The sequence below is a fragment of the Halichoerus grypus genome, chromosome 1 (genome assembly GCF_964656455.1).
Source record: "Halichoerus grypus chromosome 1, mHalGry1.hap1.1, whole genome shotgun sequence".
Classification (NCBI taxonomy): domain Eukaryota; kingdom Metazoa; phylum Chordata; class Mammalia; order Carnivora; family Phocidae; genus Halichoerus; species Halichoerus grypus.
The window spans coordinates 213798103-213825608 of NC_135712.1; the positions used below are offsets into that span (position 1 = coordinate 213798103).

Sequence of the window (27506 nt, forward strand, 5' to 3'; positions counted from 1 at the left end):
TGAGAGAGGAAAAATAGGACCGACTCTCACTCCGTGTGCTTCCCAGAAATCTCCAGAAGCCAGTGTTGTGAAAATACTCTATTTATTAAAGACTGGCAGAAGGAAGTGGGGTTCTAGGTTCTGAATGGGAAATCGAGTCCCAGCGCCAGTGGGGAAAAAGGAATATGGGTCAGCTGGCCACCTGGGAGGGGTCACAGGTCAGTAGCCGGACCCCACTCATAGCCGTCCTCGTCAGAGGACTCCATATCTCGAGCTCGTGTAAACTTCTTCTTCAGGGCCTCCCGCCCGTAGGTCCTGGGGATCAGGAAACAGAGGAGAGGCTGTGGGCGGTGGGGAGGCTTGAACTACCCTTACCTGAGGCTGACTCTGCTAGGCACAATGGGTGTGGACAGAGATGAGCAGGACTGCTCATTTAGGGGTCAGGCCTCATTAACAAACTCCTACACATCCTTCAAAGCCCCATCTCATGTCCTCTCCTTCCGGAAGCTTTCCCAGTCCTCTGAGGACGCGGGCCCTGACTACATGGGGTGGGATTGGCCCCTCTGCTTTCATCTCGCCCAGAAGGATGGGAGCACATTTAGACATAGCTTGGTTCTAGGTCCCTTCATCCCCTGAGCCTGAGTCCCAGGAAAAGGGCTGAGGGGCTCCAGTCTGGAGTACGGGGGCTCTTACCGCACGCTGTCCTGTCGCCACTGACCGTGGTGGGGGTGGCTGTCTACCTAGGAGTGGGGGAAAGGAGGTCAGCACTTCCCCCAAAGTAAGATAAACTGGAATGAAGAGCACCCCTGTCCCAACTCCCCACCTTGGCCCAGGCAGTGCTGCCCACAGCTCTCTCCTAGCCCCACACAGGTCTGCAACTCGTCTCTAATTTTTAGTGAGAAGATATGCTGGGATGGGGGGGAAGGCCTTGGCTGAGATCCCCTAGCCTGTCAGCAAAGGAGGAGTTGGGTTTCCCATCTGCAAAATTCCTGAGGGCTGTTCATAAATAAGTTCATATATGGAAAGTGCTCAGGATAGTGCCTGCCCCATAAGCAAGCTGCCATGGACAGTTGAGCAGGTCGGGTACTGCACAACTCCTGGGAGCACATCATAGATTTGTACATTTTCACATTTAACTAAAGAGGGCCTGGAGGAAGGGGTACCTTTGTCAAATTTATAGAAAGGCACTGTGGGGGCTGAGGCAGCCTCACAAAGAATAAATACTGTATAAATACTTGTTTTTGGTAAACACCCAAGTCGTATGGGCTGGGACTTGGGTAAGCGCATTGAGTTTAAACAACAACCTTGTGACGTCAAGATGTATCTATTCCATAAGGAAACACAGCGGTGGAAACATTTGTTTTAAGTTGTTCAGTGACCCATGCATTCAAATAGCCTAGGTCTGGGTCTGAGATACTGATCTCAGCAGAGAAGCTTCTGTTTGTTGATATCCTGGGGGGAAACAGGTTCCCACACTGTGTGTCTCAGCCACCCCCGTGCCCTGCTCACCTGGGCCCCTCGGGGACCGGAGGCTCTCCCATGATCCCGCGGGCTCTGGGGCTCATCCATGAGCACGGGCTCCGAGGACCGGGCCAGAGCTGGCGCCGGGGGACCCTCGTCCACGTCCGTGTGGGGCCCGCCCTCGCCGTCTGTGTAGCCCTCGCCATCTGTCTCGTAGTCGCTGTTGACCCGGCTGTCACAGCTCAGATCTGCAGAGCTGTCGGCCAGGCCGCGGTGAGGGAGCTCCAGGTTGTCCTCCGAGGAGTTGTCCAGCTGTGGGGCGGGGAGGCCAAGCTGAGCCAAGACCCCCCCCACCAAGCCAGGCCCTCCCTGATCTCAGACCAGATCCGCGACCCAGGACACCAGCCTTTGACCTCAGTCCCAAAACAGGTCAAGACCCTGACCTCAGGCCAAATCTGGACCGTGGACACGCCCCCAGCCCTGACCCGGTACCTGGTCCTCGGCCGTCCAGATGGGCCGGGTCTGCTGCTCGCGGATGATGGCCTTGAGCTCCTCGTACCAACTGTCACTCGTGCCATGCAGGGGGATGGTGGCTGTGGGGAGGGGGCATCAGCACGGCGGAGAGACTCGGCCCAGGCCCCATCGCCGGCCCCGGATCCCCAGCTCCCAGCCCACCCGTGAAGAGGTGTTCGCTGTGCTTCCGTAGCTTCTGGGCTTGCGTGTAGAGGCGGCGGGTGCTGCGGCGGGAGGCGGGCGCCAGCCACTGGCGGAGGGCCTTGAGGGCCGGGCGGCTCTCGGGGGCGCAGAAGACCACGATGGGGTAGTACTGCACGTAGTTGAGGCGTTCGACCGCTGACGGCGTCACGTCCAAGAGCGCGTGCTTGTTCTGGGCCCAGCCCGCAGTGGAGACGGTGGGGGGGGGGGGGGGACAGACCGCAGAGACAGAGCGGGAGACGGGGCAAGAGGCAGGTGAAAGATCAGCTGATCAGAGATGCAGGCGAAGGGCCAAGGTCAAGGGGGGCCCCAGCCTCGCACCGCAGGCCGGCATGTCGGAGGGGTGGGGGTGGTGGGGGAGGCTGGGAGAGCCCAGGGCTCGCCGCTGTGTGCCTCCCAAGCCCCCACATCACAACACCTCCCCGAGGGGTGCCGTGGGAGTCCCTGCTGCGCAGCATGGGGCAAGAACAGGTCGGAGACCTAGGCCTTGGTTTCCCCACCCTCGAAACAGGACCCACAGCAGGGCCCTGCTTACTTTCTCCGCGATCATGCGCACGGTGTCCAGCTTGATGATCTTGGAGGGGCTATCCGTCCTCAACACACTGTCTGTGGAGGGGAGAGAGAACCCGGCAGCTTCAGAAGGGCATCCCCCTGGCCACTCAAATTCAAGCCTCCCTGCCCCTCCCCTGCTCAAGAACCCACCATGGCTCCCCATCGCCCTGCGAGCAATCCTAACGACAGCAGCAGCCCCCCCAGCCACGTGCCTGACACTCACTGCACTCAGTCTCCCTGCTGACTGTGGCCTACACTGCTACTGAGCCATCAGGCAGATGGGAGACAGCCTCAGCGACATAAGGTCACTGGCTCAGGGTCACAGAGCCAACACGGGGCAGGGTGAGGAGCCTCATTTGGAGTCTGTGTTCCAGACACTGGCTCTCCCAGACTTGACCCCAGCTCGAGGCCTTTGCTCAGACTGTGTCAAAGGAAGCTGCCCTCCCATCCCCCATCTGTCCTCTAGGACTTGAGATAGAGCACTGCTTCCTCCAGGAAGCCCTCTAGTATAGCCAGGCAGCTGAAGGAGGAGACCCGCCCTGCCCGGGGGGGCCTAAAAGGAATGGCGGAAACACAACCTTACCTGTTTTTTTATCGTTATAAAATGTGCATAACATAAAATGTACCACCTCAACCGTCTTTAAGCGCACAGCTCAGCGGCATGAAGCACACTCACACGGTCCTGCGACCACCCCCACCCTCTGTCTCCAGAACGTTCCATCTCCCCACACGGAGACTCTGTCCCCGTGAAGCACGGACTCCCCACCCCCTGCCCCAGCCCCGGCTCCCACCCTCTCCTCTCCTGTCTCTGTGGACGGGACTCCTCTGGGGACCTCCTGGGAGTGGGGTCCTGCGGGATGTGTCCTTCGAGGTCTGGCTCCTCTCACTGAGCCCAGTGTCCTCGGGGTCCCTCTGAGTCATGGCAGGTGTCAGGGTCCCTTCCTTTCTAAGGCTGGATCACGTTCCAGCGTGTGGATGGACCACACTGTGTTTATTCACTGGCCTTGGGTCGTGTCCACGGTTTGGCCGTTGTGGACGATGCTGCTGGGAACGTAGGGGGGCAGGTGCCAGTGTGAGCCCTTGCCTTTACTTCTCTTGGGTGTAGATCCAGACACGGCCTCGCTGGCTGGGTCAGATGGTGACTCTGTGTTTAACTTTCTGAGGAGCTGCCAACTGTCCTCCCCAGTGGCCGCCCCCCTCCATTCCCCCAGCCGCGCAGGAGGGCTCCGATTCCCACATCCTCACGGACACTGGCTACGTTCTGTTTGCTTCGTTTGACACTATGGCCCTCTGAACCACACCCAGGGGCCTCCTCCTCCTCCCGCCAAGTTCCTGTCCCACAGGCCCTGCGTCCCAGGGTGCTCTTGGAAAAGCCTCCAGAAAGCTGCTGAGCCCCCCGGGGCAGTGAGAAGGCCAAACGGACAGAGGGCCTCACCTCCTGAAACGCTCACACCTTACGTGGGCACGAACACGGTGCCTGGGAGCCCCAGCCGCGAGCCGCCGTGCAAGACACATCCGCCGCCTTCCCTCACTCATCCCTCCCACCGAGGACAAGAGACCCCATTTGAGAGGCAAGGAAGGGAGGTCTCAGAGAGGGCAAGCGGCCAGCTCAGGGTCACCCAGCCACACGGAGTAGGAAGGAATTTAGGAACACTGACCCACTGGACTCCCTGGCACTGCCTCGAGCTGATAGATGCCCACCCAGAGGACCCTCCAGCAGCTAGATGAGATGTTGTACCTCCAAAAGCCCCTCCACCCTCCTCTGGGGGCTCCTAACCAAGATCTCGACCCCACGGGGCTTTGAGCTGAGGCTTTATTAAGTGCATCTGCTCTGCAAATAGTGCCCTCTGCTGGAAAGTAGCTACAGGCAATATGTAAATCAGTGGGAGTGGCTGTATCCCAATAAAACTTTATTTGTAGATGCTGAGATTGGAAGGTCATTATCATTTTCACGTGTCACAGAATTTTTCTTTTAACTTCTCTTCAACCATTTAAAACGTGTAACTACGGGGTGCCTGGGTGGCTCAGTGGGTTAAGTGTCCGACTCGTGATTTTGGCTCAGGTTGTGATCTGGGGGTTGTGAGATCGAGCCCCGCATGGGGCTCTGCGCTCAGCGGGGAGTCTGCTGGAGGATTTTCTCTCTCGCCCTCTGCCCCTCCCCACTCTCGCGTGTGCACACACACACACTCTCTCTCTCTCTAAAAATAAATAGATCTTTTAAAAAAAGTGTAAATTCCATTCTCAGCAGGCTGTATAAAAACTTAGCTGATGGGCCAGACTTGGCCCGGGAGCTTTCATTCGCTGACCCCCTACTCCAGCTTGTTTCTGTAGTGGCTCATTTGGGGTCTCCTCAGGGCAATCATCTTGTTCAATGCTGTGTCGGTAGCTCAATAAATATCTCTTCAACAAACAAAGGAACGGGTAGCACGTTGGCTGCCTGGCGAGGTGTGTTAAGAAGGATTCTGAGGCTCTATCCAGACTAAGAGTGCCAAGACCAATTCAGGACATCTGGCCCCCGGCATTAGAGGGGTGCTGGTGACTCATGTGCCTCATGTTTCCACGGGCTGTTCTAACTTCCCACAAACAGCAGCAGCGGCAGCCTGGTCATCAAGCTGCTTTGGCCCCAGAGATGGGGAAAGGGTTGTCAAATGACCCCCCCCCCCCAACAAAGACCTGGGTTCTCACCTGCGATTTCGAACTGGTCAGGCATCTCAGCAGTCAACTTCTGCATCGCAATGTCTGCCACGGGCCCCAGGATCACCACCGGGCGCTTGAAGCTGGCTGAGGGGCAGAGAAACGGCAACAATCAAGGTCCCATTTGCAGCAAAGACTGCTAGATCCAACCAGGCCCATGGCCGCCCAGCTAAAGACTATATCTCCCAGCGTCCCCTGCAGGCAAGGACAGCCATGTGACTAGTCCTGGCCAATGGGGTACAAGCAGAGTTGTTGCGTGCAGTTCTGCTTGTATCCTCCAGGAAAGGTAGGAGCCCTCTTCACCTTCTTGCCCCTTGCCCCTGGCTGGAATGTGGGTGTTGGCGCGCCATCTTGGACCACAGTAAGGCAGAAAAACAAGATGGGAGGGGACCACCCTTGGCTGTTACTTTAAAAAGGTGTCTTGTCTGTGTCTGCAGGTGTCACATGGGGTCCGTTAGAGCAGCTGAACCAGCCAACTCAGTGGTCAGCAAACTACAACCCGGGGGCCACATCCGGCCCACTGCCTGTTTTATAAATAAAGTTTTATTGGAACACAGTCACATCCACTCTTTTACGTACTGTCTCTGGCTGCCTTCCCGCAGAGCTGAGTCGTTCTGAAAGAAACTACCTGGCCCACAAAGACCAAAACAGTTTAGTGTTGGATGGATACACCATTTTAGCCATGAGGAAACGGGCACAGAGGGCAGGAGGAAAGGGGGTATCTGCTCTTGTTCTCCTCTCCTGAACTCCAGGCCTCTCTCTCTCAAAAGCTCGATACATTCAGATTTCTAAACATTCTTTGGTCAAAATTAAGTTGGCGGCCTTTTATTTTTAAGTCTGTCTCAAAAAATAAAAAATAAGTCTTTCTCCTCTCCTGGACGTTGGAGAGGCAACTTTGGAGCAGCTCAGCCCAATCCCATCCCTACGGCAGGTTTTTTTTTTTTTTTAAAGGCCTCTGCACCTGCCGCGATTCTTTCTCCCCAGAGGCCGTGGGCGAGAGCTTGCTTCCCTTCTGGTAATCTGGATGGGGCCGTCTCCCCACCAGCCCAGTGCTCAGAGGATCTATGATCTATGTGCTGCTTTTGTGTGTATTTATAAATATTTGATTAATTTCTTAAGATTTTTAGCTTTTTAAAATTAATTGTTAAAAATATACATAACAAAATTTACTATTTCACTGTATATTTTAAGGGGTACAATTCAGTGGCATTTAGTACATTCACAGAGCTGTGCAGCCACCACCCCTAGTTTCAGAATATTCTCATCACCCTGAAAAGAAATTTGTCCCCATCAGAAGTCACACCCTTGTCCCCTCCCCCAGCCCCCGGCCCCCACGAGCCCACTTCCCGTCCGTGGATGAGCCTGTTCTGGACGTGTCACCCACGTGGACTCACACCCCGTGTGGCTTCCGTGTCTGGTTCCCTCCCTGAGCGTCGTGGGCTCGGGGTCCGTCCCCGGGGCAGCGCGTGTGGGCGCCTCACTCCCATTTGTGGCCTAGGGCGGCTCCCGTGTGTTATATCCCTTCATCTGTTGATGAGCATTTGGGTTGTTTCCACATTTTGGCTGTTGTGAATCACACTGCTGTGAACACGCGTGTGCAGGTTTAGGTCTAACACCTGTTCCCAGTATGGGTGTATTTTATTTTTTTATTTTTTTTTATTTTTTTTATTTTTTTAAAGATTTTATTTATTTATTTGAGAGAGAGAGAGAATGAGAGACACAGAGCATGAGAAGGAGGAGGGTCAGAGGGAGAAGCAGACTCCCTGCCGAGCCGGGAGCCCGATGCGGGACTCGATCCCGGGACTCCAGGATCATGACCTGAGCCGAAGGCAGTCGCTTAACCGACTGAGCCACCCAGGCGCCCAGTATGGGTGTATTTTAAAGGGTGTCTGTTTAGCACCAGCAGCACCCAGTGAATGTACAGCCCCCCTCGCTGTGCTGTCTGGTGCCACGGGGGGCGAGGGAGCACTTAAAGTGTGGCTCGACAGGGCGCCTGGGTGGCTCCTCCGGCTCAGGTCATGAGCTCAGGGTCCTGGGACCGAGCCCCGCATCGGGCTCCCTGCTCAGTGCGGAGCCTGCTTCTCTCTGTCCCTCTGCCTGCCGCCCCCCCCGGCTTGTGCTTGCTCTCTCCCTCTCTCTCTCTCTGTGTCAAATAAGTAAATAAAATCTTAAAAAAAAAATAAAATAAAATGTGGCTCGTCTGAACTAAGATGCACTTTGAGTGCAAAATACACACCAGATTTCGAACACAGTGCACACACAAAAAAGGATGTGGAATATCTCACTGACAACTTATAATTGGATGATCTATTAAAATAATACTTGGGCTACATTAACGAGATAAATTATTTAAATTATCTTTAACCATTTCTTTTTCGAGATTCTATACGTCGTTTGCATATTTCAATTGGAAATAGAAATTAATTTTTAAGGAAAGAAGCCCTTTCCTGTTTCCTTACTTCGGCACCCTACAATAACCAAAAATGGGTATTTTTGGTGGGAGAAGAGAGGTAAGGATGGGGGCTTCTGAAGGCTGATGTGGCTGAACACTTGGCCCAGAAGTTCCAACAATCTTACGAGCCCCCCCAGCCACCCCCCCTCCCCCGCCACCCCAGGGACTCACCCTCTCGAAGCACCACGCGTTCATACGGCGGGTAGTGACCCTGCCTGGTCAGAGCGGACAGGTCCTCGCGGCTCTGATGGGTGGTCTTCTTGGCCCCACGCCGAAGGCCCCGCAGCCGCCAGAACTCGGCCCGCGCGCTGGAGCCCGCCGAGGCACCCGGCCCGGCCCCCACGGCGCGCTGGGCCGCCTCCAGACTGGCCAGCTGCTCCGCCCTGGGGAGAAGGCAGGGGACTGGTCACCGAGGGCGGCGGAAAAGCAGCCCAGAGACGGTGGGCAGCGAGGCCGTGCCCGTCTCCGGCGGGGAAGCCGCGGCCGAGGGGCGGCCCACCTGCTCTGGTTGGGGATGATGCCCCGCTCCTGCTCCCGGAGGTCGCGGCCCATGCGCACGGCCAGCCAGTGGCCCCCGCGGGCGCGGCTCTGCCCAGGGCCGGGGCACAGCGTGTCCAGCACGTGGAAGACGTCTCCGCGGGTGAAGCCCAGGCCCGATGGCGGGCTGGCCTCCAGCTCGAAGTGCGTGCGGATGTAGAAGGAGTCGCCCACGCGGGACTGCACCATTTTCCGGAAGACTGCGGACAGGGGAGGCTCCGTGAGCACCCAGGCCGCCGCCGGGCCCCGGCCCTCCTGGCCACACACACTCACTGTCCTGCTTCCGCTGTGTTACCAGCTCCACGTCCTCGCCCGGTGGCAGCCCCAGCAGGAACTGCACGGCCTCCTCCCGCGTCAGGTTCCGGAACGGCACGTCATTCACCTGCCAGGAGGGGGGCACGAGATGGGGCACAGCCCCGGGAGGAGGATGGCGGGGACGAGGCGTGGCGCCGCGCTTGCAGGGGCGAGGGGGTCGGAACAGGGAGGAGACTGAACGTGGGTAAGATTGTAAAAGGAGCCTAAGGAGGTGCTGGTTGTGGAGCGAGGCAAGACTCGCCGGGAAGGCACGACCCGGCCGAGGCCGTGGCCCAGACGACGCGGGCAGGCCACGGTGGGCGCAGCCGGGACACGAGCGACAAGATTATGATGCTGACACCGATAACAAGCACGAATCCTGGACAAGGTCATCACTTGGACAACGAGGTCAGGACACCGCTAACCAGGACGTGACACGGACAAGGTCGTGACCCAGACAAGCCGTGCCCCAGTCAGCAAGGTCGTGATCCAGCCAACAAGGTCATGACGCAGGCAGGGAGAGGCGTTAAAATGTGCAAATGCCCGTGGGGGGTGTGGGCAGCCCTCGGGGTGCGCACAGGGGAGGACACGCGGGCAGGGAAGGCTTGGGTACCACACCCACCGCCCGCTGCCCCGGGTCACCTGCAGAATCTGATCTCCCTCCTGGATGCCCTGCCCGTCGGCCGGGCTGCCCTCCTGCACCCCCGACACGAAGATGCCCACGTCGTTGCCGCCGGCCAGCCGCAGCCCGATGGTGGTGCCCTTGGGGAAGCGGACCACCCTGGAGTCGGGGCTGTACCTGGGAGGCGAGGCAGAGGCGGGGTGAGGCCGGAGGGGGCGGGGAGGGGGCGTGCTGGGCGTCCTTGGGAGAGCCCCCACCCCCTCCGGGCCTCAGTTTCCCAAACAGCTCCACATGGCGGCCGCATCAGCACCCTGGTGCCGGAGGGCAGGACTGTGTGCTAGGGAGGCGGCCCCGGGATGTGCGGGCCTCGGGCCGGCGGGCTGTCTTTCTGGGGGACATACCCACGGTCCTCCACGCTCTGGCTGCTGGACACCCTGTAGATGTCATAGCTGCTTTGCCTCGGGGAGTCTGAAAGGGAACAGCAGTCTCTGTCCCAAGCCCACGGACTGGTCCAGCTGCCACACCGCTGCCTGATGGCCTCCCTGCCCCCCATCCCCCCAGGGAGCTGTCCCTGACCTCTTAGGCCCATAACAGCCTCTGTAGCCCTGCCTGGCACAGCCTCACTGGCTGGGATCAGAAAAACCAGAGGGATGCTCAAGAGTCACCACCCTTCCGCCCCCTGCTCACCTGGTTCCGAGACGGTTCTGGAATCCACCGAATTTTTCCGCCGAAGTGGGGGGCTCTCCCTGGAGGGGAAGGGACTTGGGGTGAAGTGGGGATGGATGCTGAGAGTGACTGTTGGAATTCTAACTTCTTTTTTTTTTTTTTAAAGATTTTATTTATTTATTTGACAGAGAGAGACACAGCGAGAGCGGGAACACAAGCAGGGGGAGTGGGAGAGGGAGAAGCAGGCTTCCTGCTGAGCAGGGAGCCCGATGCGGGGCTCGATCCCAGGATCCCGGGACCATGACCTGAGCTGAAGGCAGACGCTTAACGACTGAGCCACCCAGGCGCCCCTGGAATTAACTTCTCTGCACCCAGGTTCAACTCCGGGTTCTGCTCCCTCCTAGCTGTGAGACCGGGGGCCACTGCCCTCTCTGGGGATGGCTCAGTCAGCCGTGTGAGCCAGCTCAGGAGTGGGTCATCCGCCCCCAAATCCTACAGCCCTTGATGGCACCTCGGCTATAATCTGTTAAGATCGCGCATCAGCAGCGCCCCACTAAGCCGCCCCGGCTCCGGATTCCCCAGACATTTACTGGTGTTTGGAGCTGCTGGGTTTTAGGGTACTTTGTTACACAGCCACAGATAACAGACCCCCTACCTCACAGGTGCGGGATGCCTAAGTAGGGTGCCCGTTATCTAATCCCCACGTGTTGGGCACTTGGGTTTTTAAGCATTGAGTTGTGTCCCTTCAAAATTCATCTGCTGAAGTCCTAACCGCCCATCTCAGCCCCGATCCCTTGTGACTGCTATCCTTATAAAATGGGGACATTTGGACACAGAGACAGACACGCACAGAGGGGAGATGATGTGAAGGCAGAGAGGAGGTGGACACCTACGAGCCCAGGACTGCCAGGGGCTACCGGAAGCTACTGGAAGCTAGGACAGAGCCCCACCCACGAGCCTCCAGGGGGAGCCGGCCCTGCCCGTGCCCTCATCTGCCGTCCTGAGCCCCCGCCGCCACAGGGCACCGACGCAAGGTCATTGCCTCCTGTCCCCATCTGTCATCATCATCATAAGGAACAAGCACCCATGGCTGTTGTAGCCCCAAGAGAAAATCCCTAGTAGGCGCCTTATGCACTTTGAAGTCTGGGATGTGTTGTAAAATTCAGTTCCTTCTGCTTTAAAGTCGATCCATATCAGGTTTTCCCAGGACCAAGAACCCAGAGCCAGTCCTGGGGGCAGGGAGGACTATGGGTGGACAGGGGACGCCTCTTCCAGGCAGGCCACCAGGTGGAAAAGATATGTCCACGTTCCCCTCCTGCTGGACCATTCTGGCCAATGGGGGTACGTACTCGGAGGAGTTGGTTTGGCTGGCGTCCAAACTGCGTTGCACATGCTGGGGTGGTGGTGGGACGTGGGAGGGTGGCGCCTGAGACAGCTCTGAGCCGAGGTCCGAGATGTCTGCAGGGGAGAGCATGTCCCCTCAGGCCTCCCGCCCACACCTTCCAAACTGGACCCATTTCACAGAGGGAAACATCAAGGCCCCTCGCAGCAAAGGGGCCTAGACCGAGTCAGGCTCAGCCAGGGCCTCCAGCTCTGACTTACTGTGTGGCCTTGGGCAAGTTTCTGTCCCTCTCTGAGCCTCGCCAACCCCCACCAGGCTCTGCCTGGCACTCTCTGCACCGCCCCCCCCCCCGCCCTCCATTCAACCCCCAGGGCCTGCCTTCTGGCCCCTCACCATCCAGGAGGGAACTGTCGCTGTCACTGACAGCCGGTGGGATGTTCACCAGGAACTGCCCTCGGTCCCTGAGCACCAGCAGGGTCAGCTTCCCTTCTGACTTCTCGATCAGTCGCCGTGTGTCACTCAGAGACAGATTCTCGCTGGACACACCGTTAATCTAAAAGGGGCCGGGAAGGAAGAGTTAATGCGAGATCGGGGATGCCAGAAATAGATAGCTTGGTGGTGGTGGGGGGGGCGGGGACTAGAAGCACACAATCCCCAAGAATTCATAAAGACAGCCATTCTCAAGAGGAAATAATAGAATTGGATTCCTCCTGCTCTGAGGAGACCATGCCCAGAAGTGACTCCTACAAGAATTCCAGAATTGGCCAATTTCCTGAGGGGTGGGGCGAGCACTAGGGGAAAATTAGAAGCAGGTTGAGTCCCCATCTCCCTAGAAGGGGAATTTCTCGGGAGACACTAGGAACAAACATTAGAAACAAGTCTAAGTAGGGGACAGGGAGTAGATAGCCCAAAATACCAGAAGCAGACGATCTGTAGGAGGTACTAGAAACAGACATTTAGAGGTACGTCAGAAACATAATTTGGGGAAGAATTTAATGTCCTCTCTGGGCGCTCTGGGAATCCCTTTCTATCATTTCCTGGAGGGTGTGTCTGTTTTCATTTACCCTGGGGATTGTGAGTTTGTCATCTCCCCCCCCGCCCCCTCCGCCCACTGAGCTACCTGTTTCTAGTGTCTGCCCCAAACCACTAGAAACAGACAATTCCTCGGGGTCACTAGAAACAGATAACTCTGAAGAGGCTCTCAAAGCAATCAACTGGAAATGGTTTGGAAATCAAACACTAGGAATCACTAGAAACTGATTTTCAGGAGAGGAGTCTGGAAAGAAACCAGCTCCGAGACAGAGCCGCGCCTCTAAGCCTGGACTCTGGACCATCAGCACCGACCAGCTAGGGCAAGTTGTGGAATGAGCACTGTGGGCCAGCGCCCCCGTGTGATTCTGGGGATACTAGAACCCGACATTGGAGTGTTAGAGCAGAGGATGGGGCAGGGGGGATCCTGTGTTGTCCTCTCTAACCTCTGGGAAACAGGCAACACCGTGCAGGCCGATGGTTCCCGCCAGCTCTGCGGACCTTCCTGGTGGCAGGGTCTCCCTGTCTAGCCCCTGACAGGAAGCCTGGGCTCACCTGTAGGATGAGGTCTCCTTCCTGCAGCCCACGGTTCCTGGCGGCCAGTCCCGAATCAGTGATGTGCTTGATGAAGATCTGACTGCCCAGGGTGACCCCGAACTCTGTGGGGGGGAGGAGGGAAACTGAGGCAGGGCCTGGGCTGCGGGCTCCTCTCAAGCTCAGACTTCTCACCTGCCCTCGACCCTCCTGCCTGCCTTCTGGGCCGCCATCCCGCAGGGAGATCTCAGGCCCGGCTCCCTCCACGCCACCCTGGGGCTGTTCTGACAGGACCCAGGACCCAGGACGTGTGATGTTAGCACAGAAGGTCATGGGCAGGGGCCTGGGAAGGAACAGAGCCCTGGTCCCCGCTCCCCAGCGCCCTGCTCACATCACCACACAGATGCTCTTAATGACATCACCGTCAGTGTTCAGGATGTGACTCTTGCTATTAAAATCCCAAGGTGGGGGGCGCCTGGGTGGCTGAGTCGGTTAAGTGTCTGCCTTTGGCTCAGATCATGATCCCGGCATCATGGGATCGAGTCCCCTATCGGGCTCCCTGCTCAGCGGGGAGCCTGCTTCTCCTTCTCCCTGCTCTTGTGCTCTCTGTCTCTCTCCCTCTCAAATAAATAAATAAAATCTTAAAAAGCAATAATAATAATAAATAAAATTCCAAGGTGGGGACAGATGGCCAGTGCCATTTATCACATCATGTTTAGAATTCTAAGGTCACAGTGCTGCCATTGAATTGAGATGGGGTCAGAGGTCACGTCCCTGCTGTTGGGGTCATGAAGGAAACGCCAGTACCATGACCCTCTACAGATGTCACAGTGGGTGAGTTTCCCGGGGCTACTCGAAATTGTCACAAACTTAGTGGCTTTAAAACAATACCAATCCACAATCTCATAGTTCCGGGTTCAGAAGTCCTAAAACCCAGGCGTGGGCAGGGCTGGTCCCCCCGGGGCCCCCGGGAGACCAGGCTCCGGCCTCTTCCTGGCCCACGGCCCCTCCTCCATCCTCACCGCCAGCAGCGCGGGGTCTGCCCGTCTCTGGGACTCCCACCCTCTGCCTCCCTCTCGTGAGGGCCTCTTGAGGACGCCGGGCCCCCCGGGAACCCAGGGTCACCCCCTCCTTGGGGGCCCTGACAAGGTCCCCTCTGCCGCGGGAGGGGACCACGTCCCAGGTCCGGAGGGGCCAGGACGGGGACACCCGTGGGGGCCTTTATTCTGCTGACCACCCGCCACACGGGACGGGGGTCAGGGCAGTGGCGACCCCCCTCTGCGGGAACGCTGAGCCCCACCGCCAACAGCACAGCCCAGCCGCTGGTTCACCTTCGCTCTCTCGCCTCCGCACCAGCACGGACTTCACGGGCCTCATCCGCACATCCTGCCGCGGCAGCCGCTTAAAGCCAGACACCAGGGCCAGCCCCTTGGCCTCAGAGCTACCACCGGGGGGGCTCCTGCGCCCCTGGCTGCCGGCCCGGCTCCGGCGGCCCGCCCTCGGCCGGCGTGAGCGCTCGCCCCAGGAGCGGCCGGAGCCACTGGATGTGTCGCCTTCGTAGCCCTGGCCGTGGTCGGCCTCGTCGGAGTCCTGATGTCCCCGGCCAGAGGGGCTGGCCTTGGTGGCAGGCAGCTGGATTTTCCGCGGACGCTTCACCGTCTGTTAGGGGAGGAAGGGAGGGCCGGCTCAAGGCTTTGCCCATCCACTGGGTCGTCCTGGGGGACCCTGGCCCCTCTCTGGGCCTCAGCGTCCAAGCTGTGAGATGGGGACAAGATTCCACTTGCTTGTAGACGCTTACGCTCAGGCTGCCCATGAGCTGCAGGACCAGGTGGGGCTCAGCGGGGGCCTGGGGGGGCAGAGGTGCCCCCTGTACCAGGGGCTGCCCCTCCCACCCGACCCCCACTCACAATGTTGGCCAACTTGGTGCAGGTCTTGAGTATCTGAATGGCAAAGGTGGAGGTGACACTCTCCATGGAGACCCCATTCACCATGACGATGTGGTCCCCTGTCCTGAGGGAGGAGGCTGGGTCTCAGGGAGGAGGCCTCACCTTGCACTTTGGGGCGGGCACCCCCAGTTCTACAAGGCCTGGTTCTAATTGACTGGTGTCCCATGTCTCACAAAGACATTTATCCTTCTGGGCCTCAGTTTCCTCATCTGTAAAATGGGGGCCAATCATGGATGCTACTGTAATAATAAAATGCAACCACAGAACAGAAGCTGTGGTTATAACGGGTGTCTCCATACTCCTCATTTCTTCTGTCCATCCCCTCTTTCTGCTATTCTCCCCCTCTTTTCCCGTCTGGGTTTCAACATCTCTCTCTCTGAAGCTGTTCCTTGATTCCAGGCTGAGCCAGATCATCCGTCAGCCACTCAGGTCCCAGAACCATTTTCCCCCAACATAACTCCCAGGAGCCTCCTGCCCCCAACGGCTCAGAACACTGGGTTTCCTTCCCTCCAGCCAAAACAGGTTTCCCAGTCTTTTCATTCCAGGAATGCCGTGGGGCCACTATGACCCCGAGACCTACATCAGAGGACCAGAAATTGCCTTGGGGAGAGGGAGGGCCACATCACCAACTCCGTCCTGCTACCAGCTCCAAGCCCTGTGTTGGCAGGGCTGGAAGGCGCCAGGCACTTTCCTGGCTCCTAGCTTTGGCCCGCACAGGTCCCTCCTCTCGGCCAGCAACCCTGCTGCCTCGATACGCACAGCAGTCTGCCCTCCGCTGGTCCCCCGGGCACCACATCAGAGACAACCACGGATCCACTGGGCCGGTCTCGGCCACCAGAGATTGCAATGCCGAAGCCTCGCCGGGGGTCCTAGGAGAGGATGAGACATAGGATGAGCTTCTGCTTCCCATGGGGACAAAGGTTCTCCCGTCCTGTCGAGCAGCCCAGGATCAAGAAGACATTCTTGTTGGCAACCACGCGGGGAGAGGGAGGCCTCACCTTGCAGAGCGTGGCCGTGTGCTGTTCCCAAATGGTCATCTCCTCCATGTCCAACACCTGACAGGAGGGAATGGAAGGTGGGCGTGAGGCCATGGCAGGTCCACTGGAGCACTCAGGGGTCCCCTGCCCTGGGTGAGGAGCCTGGCTCTGACACTCCCATGGTCCAAGCCTGTGGGCAAGTGGCTACCTCTCTGGAGACCTCAGCTTTTGTATCTGCAAAGTGGATTTATGTCAGGGGTTCTCAGTTAGGGACCATTCTGCCCCCCAGAGGACACGTGGCAACATCTGGAGGCATCAAGGCTCCGGTCATCACAACTGGGCGTGTTCCTGGCACCAGGTAAGTGCGGGCCAGGGGTGCTGCTCAACCCCCCACAGAGCAGGGCAGCCCCACACAGAGAACAATCTGGGCCCAAACGTTCATATGCCAAAGCTGAGACCCTAGGTTAAGTGAACCAAACTGTTAAGAGCAGAGAAAAGGCAAGTGCCTGGGGGGGATGGGGGGGATCAGTGCTTCAAGGGATCCATGCCTGAGGAGGTCAAGCCTGGGGGGGGCGGTCAAGCCTGGGAGGGGGGGCGGTCAAGCCTGGAGGGAGGGAAAATCAGATCCGGAGGGCAGAGATTTTTGTTTGTCTTGTTCTCAGTGGAGTCCTGATTCAGAGCAGGGATTCAACAGCTGTTTATGGAAGGAAGGAAGGAAGGAAGGAAGGAAGGAAGGAAGGGCTTTCCTTGTGCCGAGCGCTTTCCATGTACTATCTCATTTAACCCACTCATTGAAGGGAGATTCTATTATCCCCATGTCACAGAGGAGGAAACTGAGGCAGAGAGGCAAAGTCACCTGCCAAGCCAACAGAGCTGACGGAGGTGGCGGCTGGGGAATGTGGAAATACCAGATTATTTTCAGGCCCCTGCTATAGATGCGAGTGCAAGGCCACACTCCAGGACACCCACCCTGCTAGAGGGAAGGCAGAGATGAGGAGCCCACCCTCCAAAAAACTCGGTGGCCCTATTTCCCTGGGGGGCCTGGTAGAAAGGACGCCCCCTCCCCAGCCCGGCACCGCAGGTGGATGATTCCCCCAGCAGAAAACCCTGCGCCGGCAGCCCCAGTGCCTTTTCTTAATGGTTCCCGGGAGAGCGGCATTCCTGGCTCCCAGGGAGTGGGAAGGGGGGCGGGGAGAGAGGAACAAAGCCCGGGGCGGGGCCTCCCGGGCACTCCGGGCTCCGCAGTTACCAGGCAGCTGAGAGGACAAGCCTCACAAACCAAGACTCAAACCCCTTGGTTGGCGGTGCTGGTGCTTCTCCCAGCCTCAGCTCCCCCTCCTGTAAAATGGGTTGCCCCCATCCCCGCTGCCCGGTCGTTCAGGGTTGAGGTGCCGGAGCGGGGCAAGGAGGAGCCACGCGCCAAAGGCAGAAAGAGCCTGGGCAGAGAGGCTTCCAGAGACGCGGCAGCTGTCCTGAGAGGGGAGGATTCAGACTTTCCTCCTTTGCACATGGATAAGAAAACACCGTTCCGTAGCGGGCTGCCGAGTGCTTTCCGCACACCCACTCGTTCAATCCTGAGGGGCCCTAGGATGTGGCACCACTATTATTCCTACCTTAAGGGAGGAGAAAGGAAGGCCCAGAGAGGTCCAATACCTTGCCTGAGGTCACATAGCAAACGGGGGACACAGGCAGACGGTCCCACACCCTCACTCCTCACTGCAGGGCCACAGCATCCTTCTGCTTAATGCTTTTTTTTCTTCTGAGACTTATTTTTCAAAACAGAATCTTTTTACTTGGCTTTAATTTTACGCTTTGAATCAGGAAATGGCCTCCAGAATTTTGATTTCCTGGTCTTATTTTAAGAAACAGCCCCAGGGAACAAGGGCCCCCAGGGGGACAGGAGCAGGTGACCCAGGCTTGTCCGGCCTTGCGTAGGTTGGTTCCTAGGTTCGCCTCCTCAGCTGTCAGGGGCCTTGACTAAAACCCAGGGGGCCAAGCCTAACCCCACTGCGCCCCTCAGCCCAGTTCACCTCCACAGATTTCCCCGACACCGCTGTGCCCAACACACGCTCCCAGGATTTGTGCACAGCTAGCCCTTGCCACTCGGGCTCTCAGCTCAAAAGCTGCCTCCTCAGGGAGCCCACCTTGGCTAGCCAAATTTCCCTGGCTCCCTATCACTCTTCCGTGTTTTATTGTGTTTTCTCATGGCATCCAAACCATCTTAAAATATCCTGTGTAATCACCAGTTTGCAAGTTTCTGGTCTTTCCTCCGGGCTGTGAAGGCTGGGTGAGGCTGTCTCTGCGCTCTGGTGATGGCCACTAGCACCTCCCGGGCCCTGCGATTAGCCTCCACTCCAAGCCTTAGCACACGCTGTATGTACTCTCTGGGCAAACTCCTATTCATCCTTCACAGCCCCAGTGCCATTGTCTCTTCCTCCAGGAAATGAGTCTTCAATGGCCCCATACACACATCTCACATCCCTAATTATTGGAATCTGGGATGTCTCCCATACACCCCTCTAGTCTGGGGCCTGCTGGTGGGAAGGGCTGGGGGCCCTGGGACCCCCGCATAGTCCCCACAGGACCAGCAGGGAGACAGTTTGGGGAATGGGTGAATGGTGACATAAAAAGTATATTCAGCCAGGAAATCAACCGGTGTGTCCAGAATTGCTAGACCCCTCAGCCAGCGGCCCATCCAGGTGAGCTCTGAGGGGGCGGGGCCTGCACCTGCTTCCCCACCTGGAGCACCAGGCCGGTGACAAACAACGAGGAGAGGAGGAGTCGCCCAGAGGGGGCAGGTCAGGTGGTACCAAGTCACACAACCCCAGACACTAGGCTCAGGGACTGCAGTCCTCTCTCCCCCTCCCCGCCCCCACCTCTGGGAACAAAGGCGCCCGGGGAGGCGGGAAAGGGGGCCACAAATAGGCCACTTGGGGAGGGAATTCTGGAAGCTGTTCCCCGCAGCCAGGAAGAAAGCTGGCGGGAACCTGAACTGCCCGGCCTTAGGGCTCCGGCAGTGTGGTCTGGGGGGGAGCCACATTCCCTCTACGGCCTCAGTTTACCACCACCACCACCCCGCCCCTCCGCCCGGTGCTATCGGTGATTGTGAGTCAGCGCAAGCTCCATCCCTGGGGGGTAAGGTCCCCCCAAATAGAGACACGGAGATCCCCTCCCTCCCAGCAGGTTTGCTCTGGTGTAAAAGGGGCTCTCGACTCCTATCTCTGCTGCCCCTGTATACAGTAGGCGCCCAGTACATGGTGGTTCCTTCTCCAGCAGCCTCGTCGGGTTCACCAAAGCCACCCCAGCCCACAAAAGAAGTCACTGATGCCGTTCCACGGTTGCTCAAGCCTAACTCCGCGGAACACCCCGGGAGCCAGGTGTAAACATCTTTACAGGGCACCTAATACGTGCCAAGCGCTTAAAAACACATTTTCCTCTTAGAATCCTCCCTACACCCTTCTTTAAAATGAAGATCACCAATTTTATAGGCGAGGTACGGAGAGGCCTTGATTCACTGGCCCGAAGTTATACAGAAAAGGCAAGATTTGAACCCAGGTCTACCGGGTAAGGGAGGCAGACCTTGGGGCAGAGAAAGACCCCAGAGACAGTTTTTGGAGACCAGCGGGGGCGAACGCCCCTCGCTGCGCAGCCTCGGGCTAGCCACCCTTCTCCTCTGGGCCTCAATTTCCCCATCTGCAATCTGGGGTGATCTGGGGTCCTGGGTCCAGGTCGCAAGCCCCACTCCAGCTAGATCCCCTCCCCCTCCCGCCCTCTGCGGGCTACTCGCCTGGAATCTCACCGCCATGGTCCACCCCCGGGGCTCTCCAGCACCCCTGCCCCTGGGGGGCCTGGAAACGGTCAATCGGTCCCCACCTTGGGGTGAGGGAGGAGGCTGAGGATGCTGGCGGCAGAGAGTGCCCGGCCCTCGCCCTCCTCCAGCCCGCTCCGCGGCTCCCGGCTGCACCTGCCCCTCTTCCTCCTCCTCGTCCCCTACCGGCCCCGCCCCCGCCCCGACACGCCTTCGGGACGTCGCGGAGGCCGCCTTCGCCCCTAATCGCAGGATCCAGGCGCCGGGGTGGAAATACCAGGCCGGGTTTTCCACTCAGCTGAGCACTTGCCGGCCGTCGGGGAGGGAGACCGGCCAGACAGGGCTGCAGTGAAGACCTGGGAGGAATTCCGGCTGCGTGTCTGAACGGAGCCTGCCATTCAACATCCTGGGCCGGGCCCCTTTCGAGGTTCAGTCGGGACATCTATTACAACAGGAGCAAGGTGAGTGCCAGAGACCTCCAGGACAGAGCGCTAGCCTTTCTCGGGGCACCCCACCTCCGGGAGGTTTACCCTATTACATAGAGGGGAAACTGAGGCCCGGTGAGGTCTGAGGCACGGACTTTCTGATGGACGCAGGTGCGCGGCTACCGCCACCCGGGCCTGGTCCTAAGGCCGAGCTGCTGAGAGCTCGGTCTTCACACCCCGCACAGGGCTGGGTCCCCAGCTGAGGAGGGCGGAGGAAATTCTTCAGGCTCCTGAGAGCAAAGGTCAGGCTTCCTCCTGAGCCTCAGAAGGTGAGGTCTGGGAATGACGGACCAGGGCAGGAAGACGTTTGGGGGGGGGGGAGTTGAGTGAGGGAGGAATCATCTGGATGGTCGGTGGGGGGGACTGTGGCTACACCCACACATTCCTTACTGCTATATAGACCCTGACGCCCAACTGTTCCTGAGCTGCACCTCATGCCAAGGTTGAAAGAGCAAATCTGGGCATAGACACCCCTTCCCAGCCTCATCCACTCAATTCTGGCAAAGAGGAATCCCACCCACGCTGTGGCACAGAAAGGTAGACAAGAAAGGAGGAAACTGGAGGATCAGGAAATGCTTCCTGGAAGAGGGAGCATTGCAGCTAGGGTTTTGAAGTTTGGGTAAGAGTTTGCCAAGTGAACAAGGCAGACAATATAATAAAAATCTTTGAGGCCCCCCCAAAATTGACTTCTTACCCCTCCCCACTGCAGTTCTCCCAAAAACACAAGTCAGCAGAGCCCACTCAGCCAGCATGGGCCCCTCGAGTATCTCCAAAGGTCCCCAAGACAGTAAGCCTTTGCAGAAACCCCTCTGAGGACCCACTCAAAACCTCAGGGCTGGAGGGGAGAGCTCAGCTTTTTCCCAATATGATCTTTGGCCACCAGCAGGTGGTGTGCAAAACCATTTTAGGTGGAAAAGGTCAAACTTTTTTTTTTTTAAATAGCTGTGTATTTGTTTTAATGAGTCATAGGAAAACATAAATAGGCTCCCCACTGACAAGCATCCGTGGGTGTTCGTGGCTATGAGTACTCGGGAGTGGCCCGTATGTGGGGAACATCCTGAGCTCCTGCTCAGACCTCAACACCATTGTCTATGGACTAAACTGGTTGAATTTGTGGTAATGAGGCTCCTGGCTCACGTTTATTGAGTGTTTGCTTTGCTGCAATTACACATAATGAGATCCACGTGTCCGTTTGGCAGCTGAGTTGAGGGGCAAGCCTGACTGGTAAGAGCTGGATTTGGCCCCCAATTTGGCTCTGTTTGACCCCACACACCTCACTTTATACGAGTGTTTCTCACTGTAGGGGAATTTGCCCATGAGGGATGCTTGGAGATGCCTGGAGACCTTTTGTGTTGTCAAAACAGACTGGTGCTCCTGGTGTCAGGTAGGTGGAAACCAGGGGTGCTGCTCATCACTCCACAGTGCCCAGGACTGTTCCCCACAAGGAATGACCTGGCTGAGGATGTTAATAGCACTGAGGTAGAGAAACCCCACTCTAGGCCACTCTCAGAAGGGGGGCAACCACCCCAAGACACATGGTCTTCTTCCAGCCCCCCAACATTCTGCCCCTCATGTATTCATGCCCTACTCAAGAACTCTCAATGGCTCCCTAGGACCCATCAGACAATCCTGTGCTCAAATGCAGGTTGTTTTATTTTTTAAAGTAAGCTCCGCACCCAAGGTGGGGCCTGAACCCACGACCCCGAGATCAAGAGTCCCAGGCTCCACCAACCCAGCCAGCAAATGCAGGGTTTTGAAAAAAGGTGTGGCCGGTGCTGCCCCGTAGGCCAGAGGAGCTGGCTTTAAGCCCACTATTCCAGCCACCCCCCAGCCGGATCACTTTAAGGAAATAAAAATCTGCTTTTCATCAGTCTACTTCATTCATGCCCTCATTGTTTTTATTCAGTCATTAACGCAACAAAAATGTCTCAAGCCCCTACTATGCGCCAAGTACCTAAGCGGGAACCCGGAGGAACTGACTTCCCATCTGAAATTTCAGTGCCAAATTCAACCAGGAGGGGGAAGTGCGGGCATGGCATGAGGGAGTGGGGAAGGTGGGGTCCTGGAAGTACCCCTGAGATGACCCTGCTCCGTCTTTCTGAGTGCCTAGGGGGAAACTGAGGCCCAGAGAGAGAGCTGGGGCTGGACTGAGGCCCCCAAGAGTGGTGGCCACAGGAGGGGTGAGAGCCTGGGGGTGGGGGCTCATGTAGGGGGCTTGGGGCCCTGTGTATACCCAGGACTGATGAGACAGACCCAGGAGAGCCAAACAGTAATCGAATCGTCACATAACATAAAGAAAAAGTACTACGTAGACTTCTGAGAGCATCGGCAGGGAGACACCACAGGGGCTGGGGGCTCAGGGAGGGCTTCCCTGAGGAATGGCACTCAAAATAAGAACTGAGTTTAGTAGGAGTGACCTAGGTGAGAGGGATCCAAGCCGAGGAACAATTAGACCTAAAGAAGATGAGGGAGGAGCCATGGAGAGATCTAAGTGTTCAGGCAGATGGCACAGCCTGTGCAAAGGCCCTGGGGCAGGACCAGGCCTGGCAGGTTGGAGGAACAGCCAGGAGGCCTGTGTGACTGGAGCAGAGTGGGCGAGGAGAGAGGGAGGAGGGAAGGGCAGGAAGAAGAACGAGGGGTTGGGGGGCCGAGGGGAGAACTTGGGCTTTTACCCCCAGGGAGGTGGGAGCCCTGGAGGGCCGTCGGCAGAGGGGGGACCCTGATTTGGGTGCTCGCAGGCGCCCCCTGGTGGCCACTGAGGGAAGGACGGACGGTGGGGGGGTTAAGGCAGAAGCAGGGGGACCAGGGAGGTCAAACCTGGAGGCCCTGCCAGGTCTGGCTTTAAAACAAACAAACAAACATTTCATTTTGGAATCATTTAAAATTGACAGAAAAGTTGTAGATACAATTCAGAGTCCCCACATGACCCTCACCTGGTCTCCTCCAACACTAACATTTTCCACAACTGCGGTATTTTGTCAGAACTAAGACAACAACATCCTACATCACCATGAACCGAACTGCAGACTGTCCATGCGCGCGCACACAGGCGCGCACACGCGCCTACACATACATCAAGAGCGCTGACATGAATTTACAGATAGACCATGAGCTGGACAATAACCACAGGGCAATAACCAACAGTCTCCGTAGGACAAAATTCATTTGCATTTCTATGGACCAGAAACATCTGCCATGCTACCGGTTTCCTCTGATTTACAGGGCTGTGAAATAGTTGAGGCAAGAACCACAGATAGTTTTAGAGGGTACCCCAAAGCCTGGCATTGATCAGATAGTCAATCACTATACAAATGCTAAGGAGCTATTGAATGTTCTTGAGCTAGGGTCGCAGCTTATTTTTTTTTAAAGATTTATTTATTTATTTATTTATTTATTTATTTATTTGAGAGAGAGAGAGAGAGAGAGCGCACAAGCAGGCAAAGTAGCAGGGAGAGGGAGAGGGAGAAGTAGGCTCCCCCCGAGCAGGGAGCACGATGCGCGGCTCAGTCCCAGGAACCTGGGATCATGACCTGAGCTGAAGCAGACGCTTAAACAACTGAGCCACTCAGGCGCCCCAGGTCGCAGCTCATTAACTGCACATTTATTTATGGGACTATTTTTGGAAGATCTCTTCTCCCTGCTGGTCTGCGAGCTCTACCCAAGCACCGAAGTATCCCAAGCACCTAGAACAGTGTCTGGTATGCAGTAAGTGCTTAATGAATGAATAAATAGCTCCTGGGGAGCCACCTAAGATTCTGAACAGAGGAGAAAGACCGTACTGTGTGCCCTGGGAGGACACATTCCGGGTGCGGCGGGACCAGCCACAGAACACATAAGGATTGGCAACGTGGGGGTTGTGGGGGAGCTTTAATGAGGGCCCAATGAGGGGAGCTGGCCTGGGGTACAGGGGCAGAGGCCAGGCTGATAACAGGGACTGTAAGCAAAGGTGGCAGGGGTCTCGATCCTACCCCCAGCTGTTGCACAGAAAGACAGAACCTTGATATAAACAGCTTCGTGGGGACCCCCTCCAGCCTTGGGAACACCATAAAATCACCTTCATTTTTCCCCACTGGGGCCTCGACTCCCTCCTGCCCTGGAGTGGAGAAGGAAAGGAAGCAAAAGGAGCGCCCAAGCCAACCTTCCATGCACCTGCTCCAGGCCACGCCGCTGCTTCTACTTTTGAAGCTTCCCTGTGATACTGCTCAGAAGTTGGAACCAGGTCCCCATCTTATACAAATGAGGAAACTGAGGCAAGAAGAGGGAGGGCTCTGCTCTTCCCCTGCAGCAGAGCTCCCTCCCAGAACTACGGCTTCCTCCCGTCTGATGGTGGGGGTACCTTCTGCGAGTCCCCCTCCAGCTGCAGCCCACACTGCAAGGTTCTAGAAGAGTCTACGTGCCCCGCCTCAACTTCCTTCCCCCCTACACCACAGTGCTCTCCTTAAGATGCCCCGGGACCCCCCAATGTTGCCCTGGGACATCCCTCCACCCTCCTGTGCATGCTAGGCGCCTGCGGCACCCGAATCTGCCCCTCCTACCCTCTCCCCTCCCCATCCAGTCATGAGGAAAGCATCAGACAAACGCAGAACAAGGCGCTTTCTGCAAAAGCCTTGACCGTCTCCTCCAGGCGGTGAAGGTCAAGGAACAAGGTCACAGCCCGGAGGAAGCAGAGGAGACCTGACAACTGAATGGGCTGTGCAGTCCTAGATGGGGCCCCAGGCAGAAAAGGTGACTTGTAGGCTCTGAATATGGTCTGCAGCTCAGCTCAGGGTGTTGGTATCAGTCCTGACAATACACCGCGGTGGGGGGAAATGTTAATGTCGGAGGACACCCCGTGAGGATCATATGAGGATTCTCTGAATTGTATCTACAACTTTCCCGTCAATTTTAGATGATTCAAAATAAAATGTTTGTTCTAAAGCCACACTTGCAGGGCCTCCCCGGTCCCCCTGCTCCTGCCCTCACCCCACAGTCTGTCCTCCCCACAGCAGCCACCAGAGGGTGCCCGTGAGCACCTGAGTCAGGTCCCGCCCTCCTCTGCCCACAGCCCTTCAGGGCTCCCGCCTCCCTGGGTCAAAGCCAAATCCTTGGTGTGGGCCCCAAGGCCCTGCAGGACCTGCCCCTGTCCCCTCCCTGCCCTCCCCTCCTCCCTCTCTCCCCCTCTCCCACTCTGCTCCAGCCACACGGGCCTCTTGGCTGTTCCTCCAACACGCCAGGCCCAGTCCTGCCCCAGGACCTTTGCACGGGCTGTGCCGTCAGCCTGGAATGCTCATTCCCCAAATAGTCACTTCCTTCATGTCTCCTCAGATGTCACCTTCTCAGCAAGGCTGCCCTGATCTTTCTACTGAAGGTTGTAAAACACCTCTTTGCCCATTTCACTCCTGTCCCTGTTGCTCTTCCACATTTTGCCCCGCTGTGAGACTGACCAGTCTTTAACCCCGGGTACAATTTCCTTCCTTCTTATATCTCCTGTTTCTTGAATGTCTTCCTCTACCAAAACTCAAGCCCACAGGAGCAGGGATCTTCGTTGGTCTGGTTCCCTGCTGAATCACCAAGGCCCGGAAGGACACCTAGCACACAGTAGGCGCTCCTTAATTCAAGTTCACTCCCTGGGCAGCCCCTCCTCCCAGTGGCGTCTCCGGCTAAGCTCAGCCCATTCCAAAGGGTGTCAGGCTCCTCCCTGAGCAAACACTGCCTGTCTGGCACAAGGCCAGGCTGAGGAGGAAGAACAGGAACCCAAACTGGCCTCAGCGGACTTTCGCCAGAACTCGGGGACATGCAGAAGCCCTGCACCATGGAGGAAGGACTTTTACAAGATGCTGAGCCCGGAGTGTTGGGTGGGGGTGGGCAGGGGCAGTCCCCAGACCTCCTGCTCTCCTATCTGCGTGACATCCCTACTTTACTGTGCAGCTCTGGGCAAGTAGCTGCCCCTCTCTGAGCCCGAGTGCAACTTCTGTCTAACAGGAAGGCGTATGGGACATTGCAACCAGCTTGTCATTCTGAGTTCTGGTTTGGGGTGGGACCATTTACCCCAACGCCCCATGACTGAGATTCGATTACTCACACCCTCCTTTGCTGCTCTCAGCCGCCCTGGGTCATGCTGACTCGAATTGTACCCATTTTACAGAGTGGAAAATTGAGGTTTTGGTAGGCAAAGTGGCTGGCGCCTAGATCTATCTGACTCCGTGGGTTTTCTCTCCAAATCCCAGGCAGGTGGGATCCGACAGTCAAGATATATCCCCTTCCAACCCCACAGACTCCAGATTTGAAGTCTCTCCACTCCCTGGGAGTGACCCCCAATTCCAGACCAGCTATATACCCCGAGACTCATATGCCTGTCCCTCCCTGGCCCCAGAGGGCCCTCTCCGTCCCAGACAAAGAGACTTGAGGTGCAATCGGACACCTGGCTGGCCAGGAAGCTCTCTGTCTTGCACTTTGGGAAGCAAACGACCCAGAAAAAACTCTTTCCACCCCAGCCTGTCCTCTGTAGGTTCTGGGTTTCCTTTGCCCTGGGGACCATCCAGCACCTTGCCCACAGGAGGCTCTGCCCACCGTCCCCCTTCTTACTTTTCTCCATTGGCAAGTTTTAGTCAGAGAAGGAACAAGTGAGATAAGCCCAGCGGGACCCCTCCCCGGCACCCTGCAGGTCCCAGCAGTGGGCGGAGGTGGGTTCCACTGACGGGAAACTTTGGGAGTCTCTTCAGAAGCTCCAGGAGGAGCTCCCTCGCCTGCCACCTCCCTACCCGGGCCTCCCCTGCTCAGTTTTGGGGGATCAGAGACCAGCCGGTGCCTCCTCTGTCTCCCTGGCACCACCTGGGCCAACAATGATCCTTTTAAGTCTCTGGCTCTGGCGTCCTGGGCAGGTTGCCAGGGGGTGATAACTGCCAGCCAGATAATCCCCTAGAAACTATGTCAAATGCCCATGCAGAGTGTCAGTTTCCTGCTTTCCGGGCAGTAGAGGGGAGGTGATGGGGGTCCCAGGACCCTGTGGCCAGGGAGCTCGGTCTGAGCAGAGCAGGGCGGGGGGTGGGGTGTGTGCTTACCTGTCTAGGAGGCGGGGTGGCCTCTGGGCAGGCGGCAGGAGCCAGGGCTTGGGTGCCCGCCTGGCATGGGGGTGGGGAGGGGCTCTGAGATTTGAGCTCTGTCCTCCCCACTTGGTTCCCCAACTTTTCCTCCCTCGTGGAGGCAGCAGTTCTGTTCCGAGGCAGGTGGAACCAGCAGGACGAGGTGCACAAGGCCAGTGAGAGACCAGCAGCTGGTTGGGTGTGTGGCTTTGTCGCAAGGTGCTCTCACGTGGGAGCAGCTGGCCTTAACCCCTGCTTGCCCAGAGGCCAGGGACGCCGAGTGATTGCCCTGCTCACTCTGCTGCCCGCGAGGCCCTGGCATCGGCGCGGGGACTGGAACACACAGGCGGGTC

General features: G+C 57.4%; 1 protein-coding gene across 3 annotated transcripts; it reads right to left on the reverse strand.

Moving 5' to 3' along the window:
• Positions 1 to 65: 65 nt before the first annotated feature.
• On the reverse strand, positions 66 to 27261 carry TJP3 (tight junction protein 3). Of its 3 annotated transcripts, none has more exons than XM_078057488.1 (21): positions 27133 to 27261; positions 15821 to 15877; positions 15582 to 15691; positions 14784 to 14886; positions 14208 to 14535; positions 12898 to 13001; positions 11707 to 11866; positions 11321 to 11429; positions 9993 to 10051; positions 9707 to 9773; positions 9326 to 9482; positions 8663 to 8771; positions 8352 to 8589; positions 8024 to 8235; positions 5392 to 5487; positions 2690 to 2760; positions 2116 to 2326; positions 1933 to 2033; positions 1489 to 1752; positions 673 to 715; positions 66 to 294 (listed from the first exon to the last, which is right to left on the reverse strand). In XM_078057488.1, the coding sequence occupies exons 2-21, from the start codon at positions 15866 to 15868 to the stop codon at positions 272 to 274; spliced, it is 2613 nt and encodes an 870-aa protein (XP_077913614.1). In that variant the 5' UTR covers positions 15869 to 15877; positions 27133 to 27261; the 3' UTR covers positions 66 to 271. The 3 variants fall into 3 exon arrangements, with proteins under 3 accessions (XP_077913614.1, XP_035971963.2, XP_077913615.1); XM_036116070.2 differs by having other exon boundaries at positions 673 to 719; XM_078057489.1 differs by lacking the exon at positions 27133 to 27261 and having other exon boundaries at positions 673 to 719; positions 15403 to 15691; positions 15821 to 15860.
• Positions 27262 to 27506: the final 245 nt, after the last annotated feature.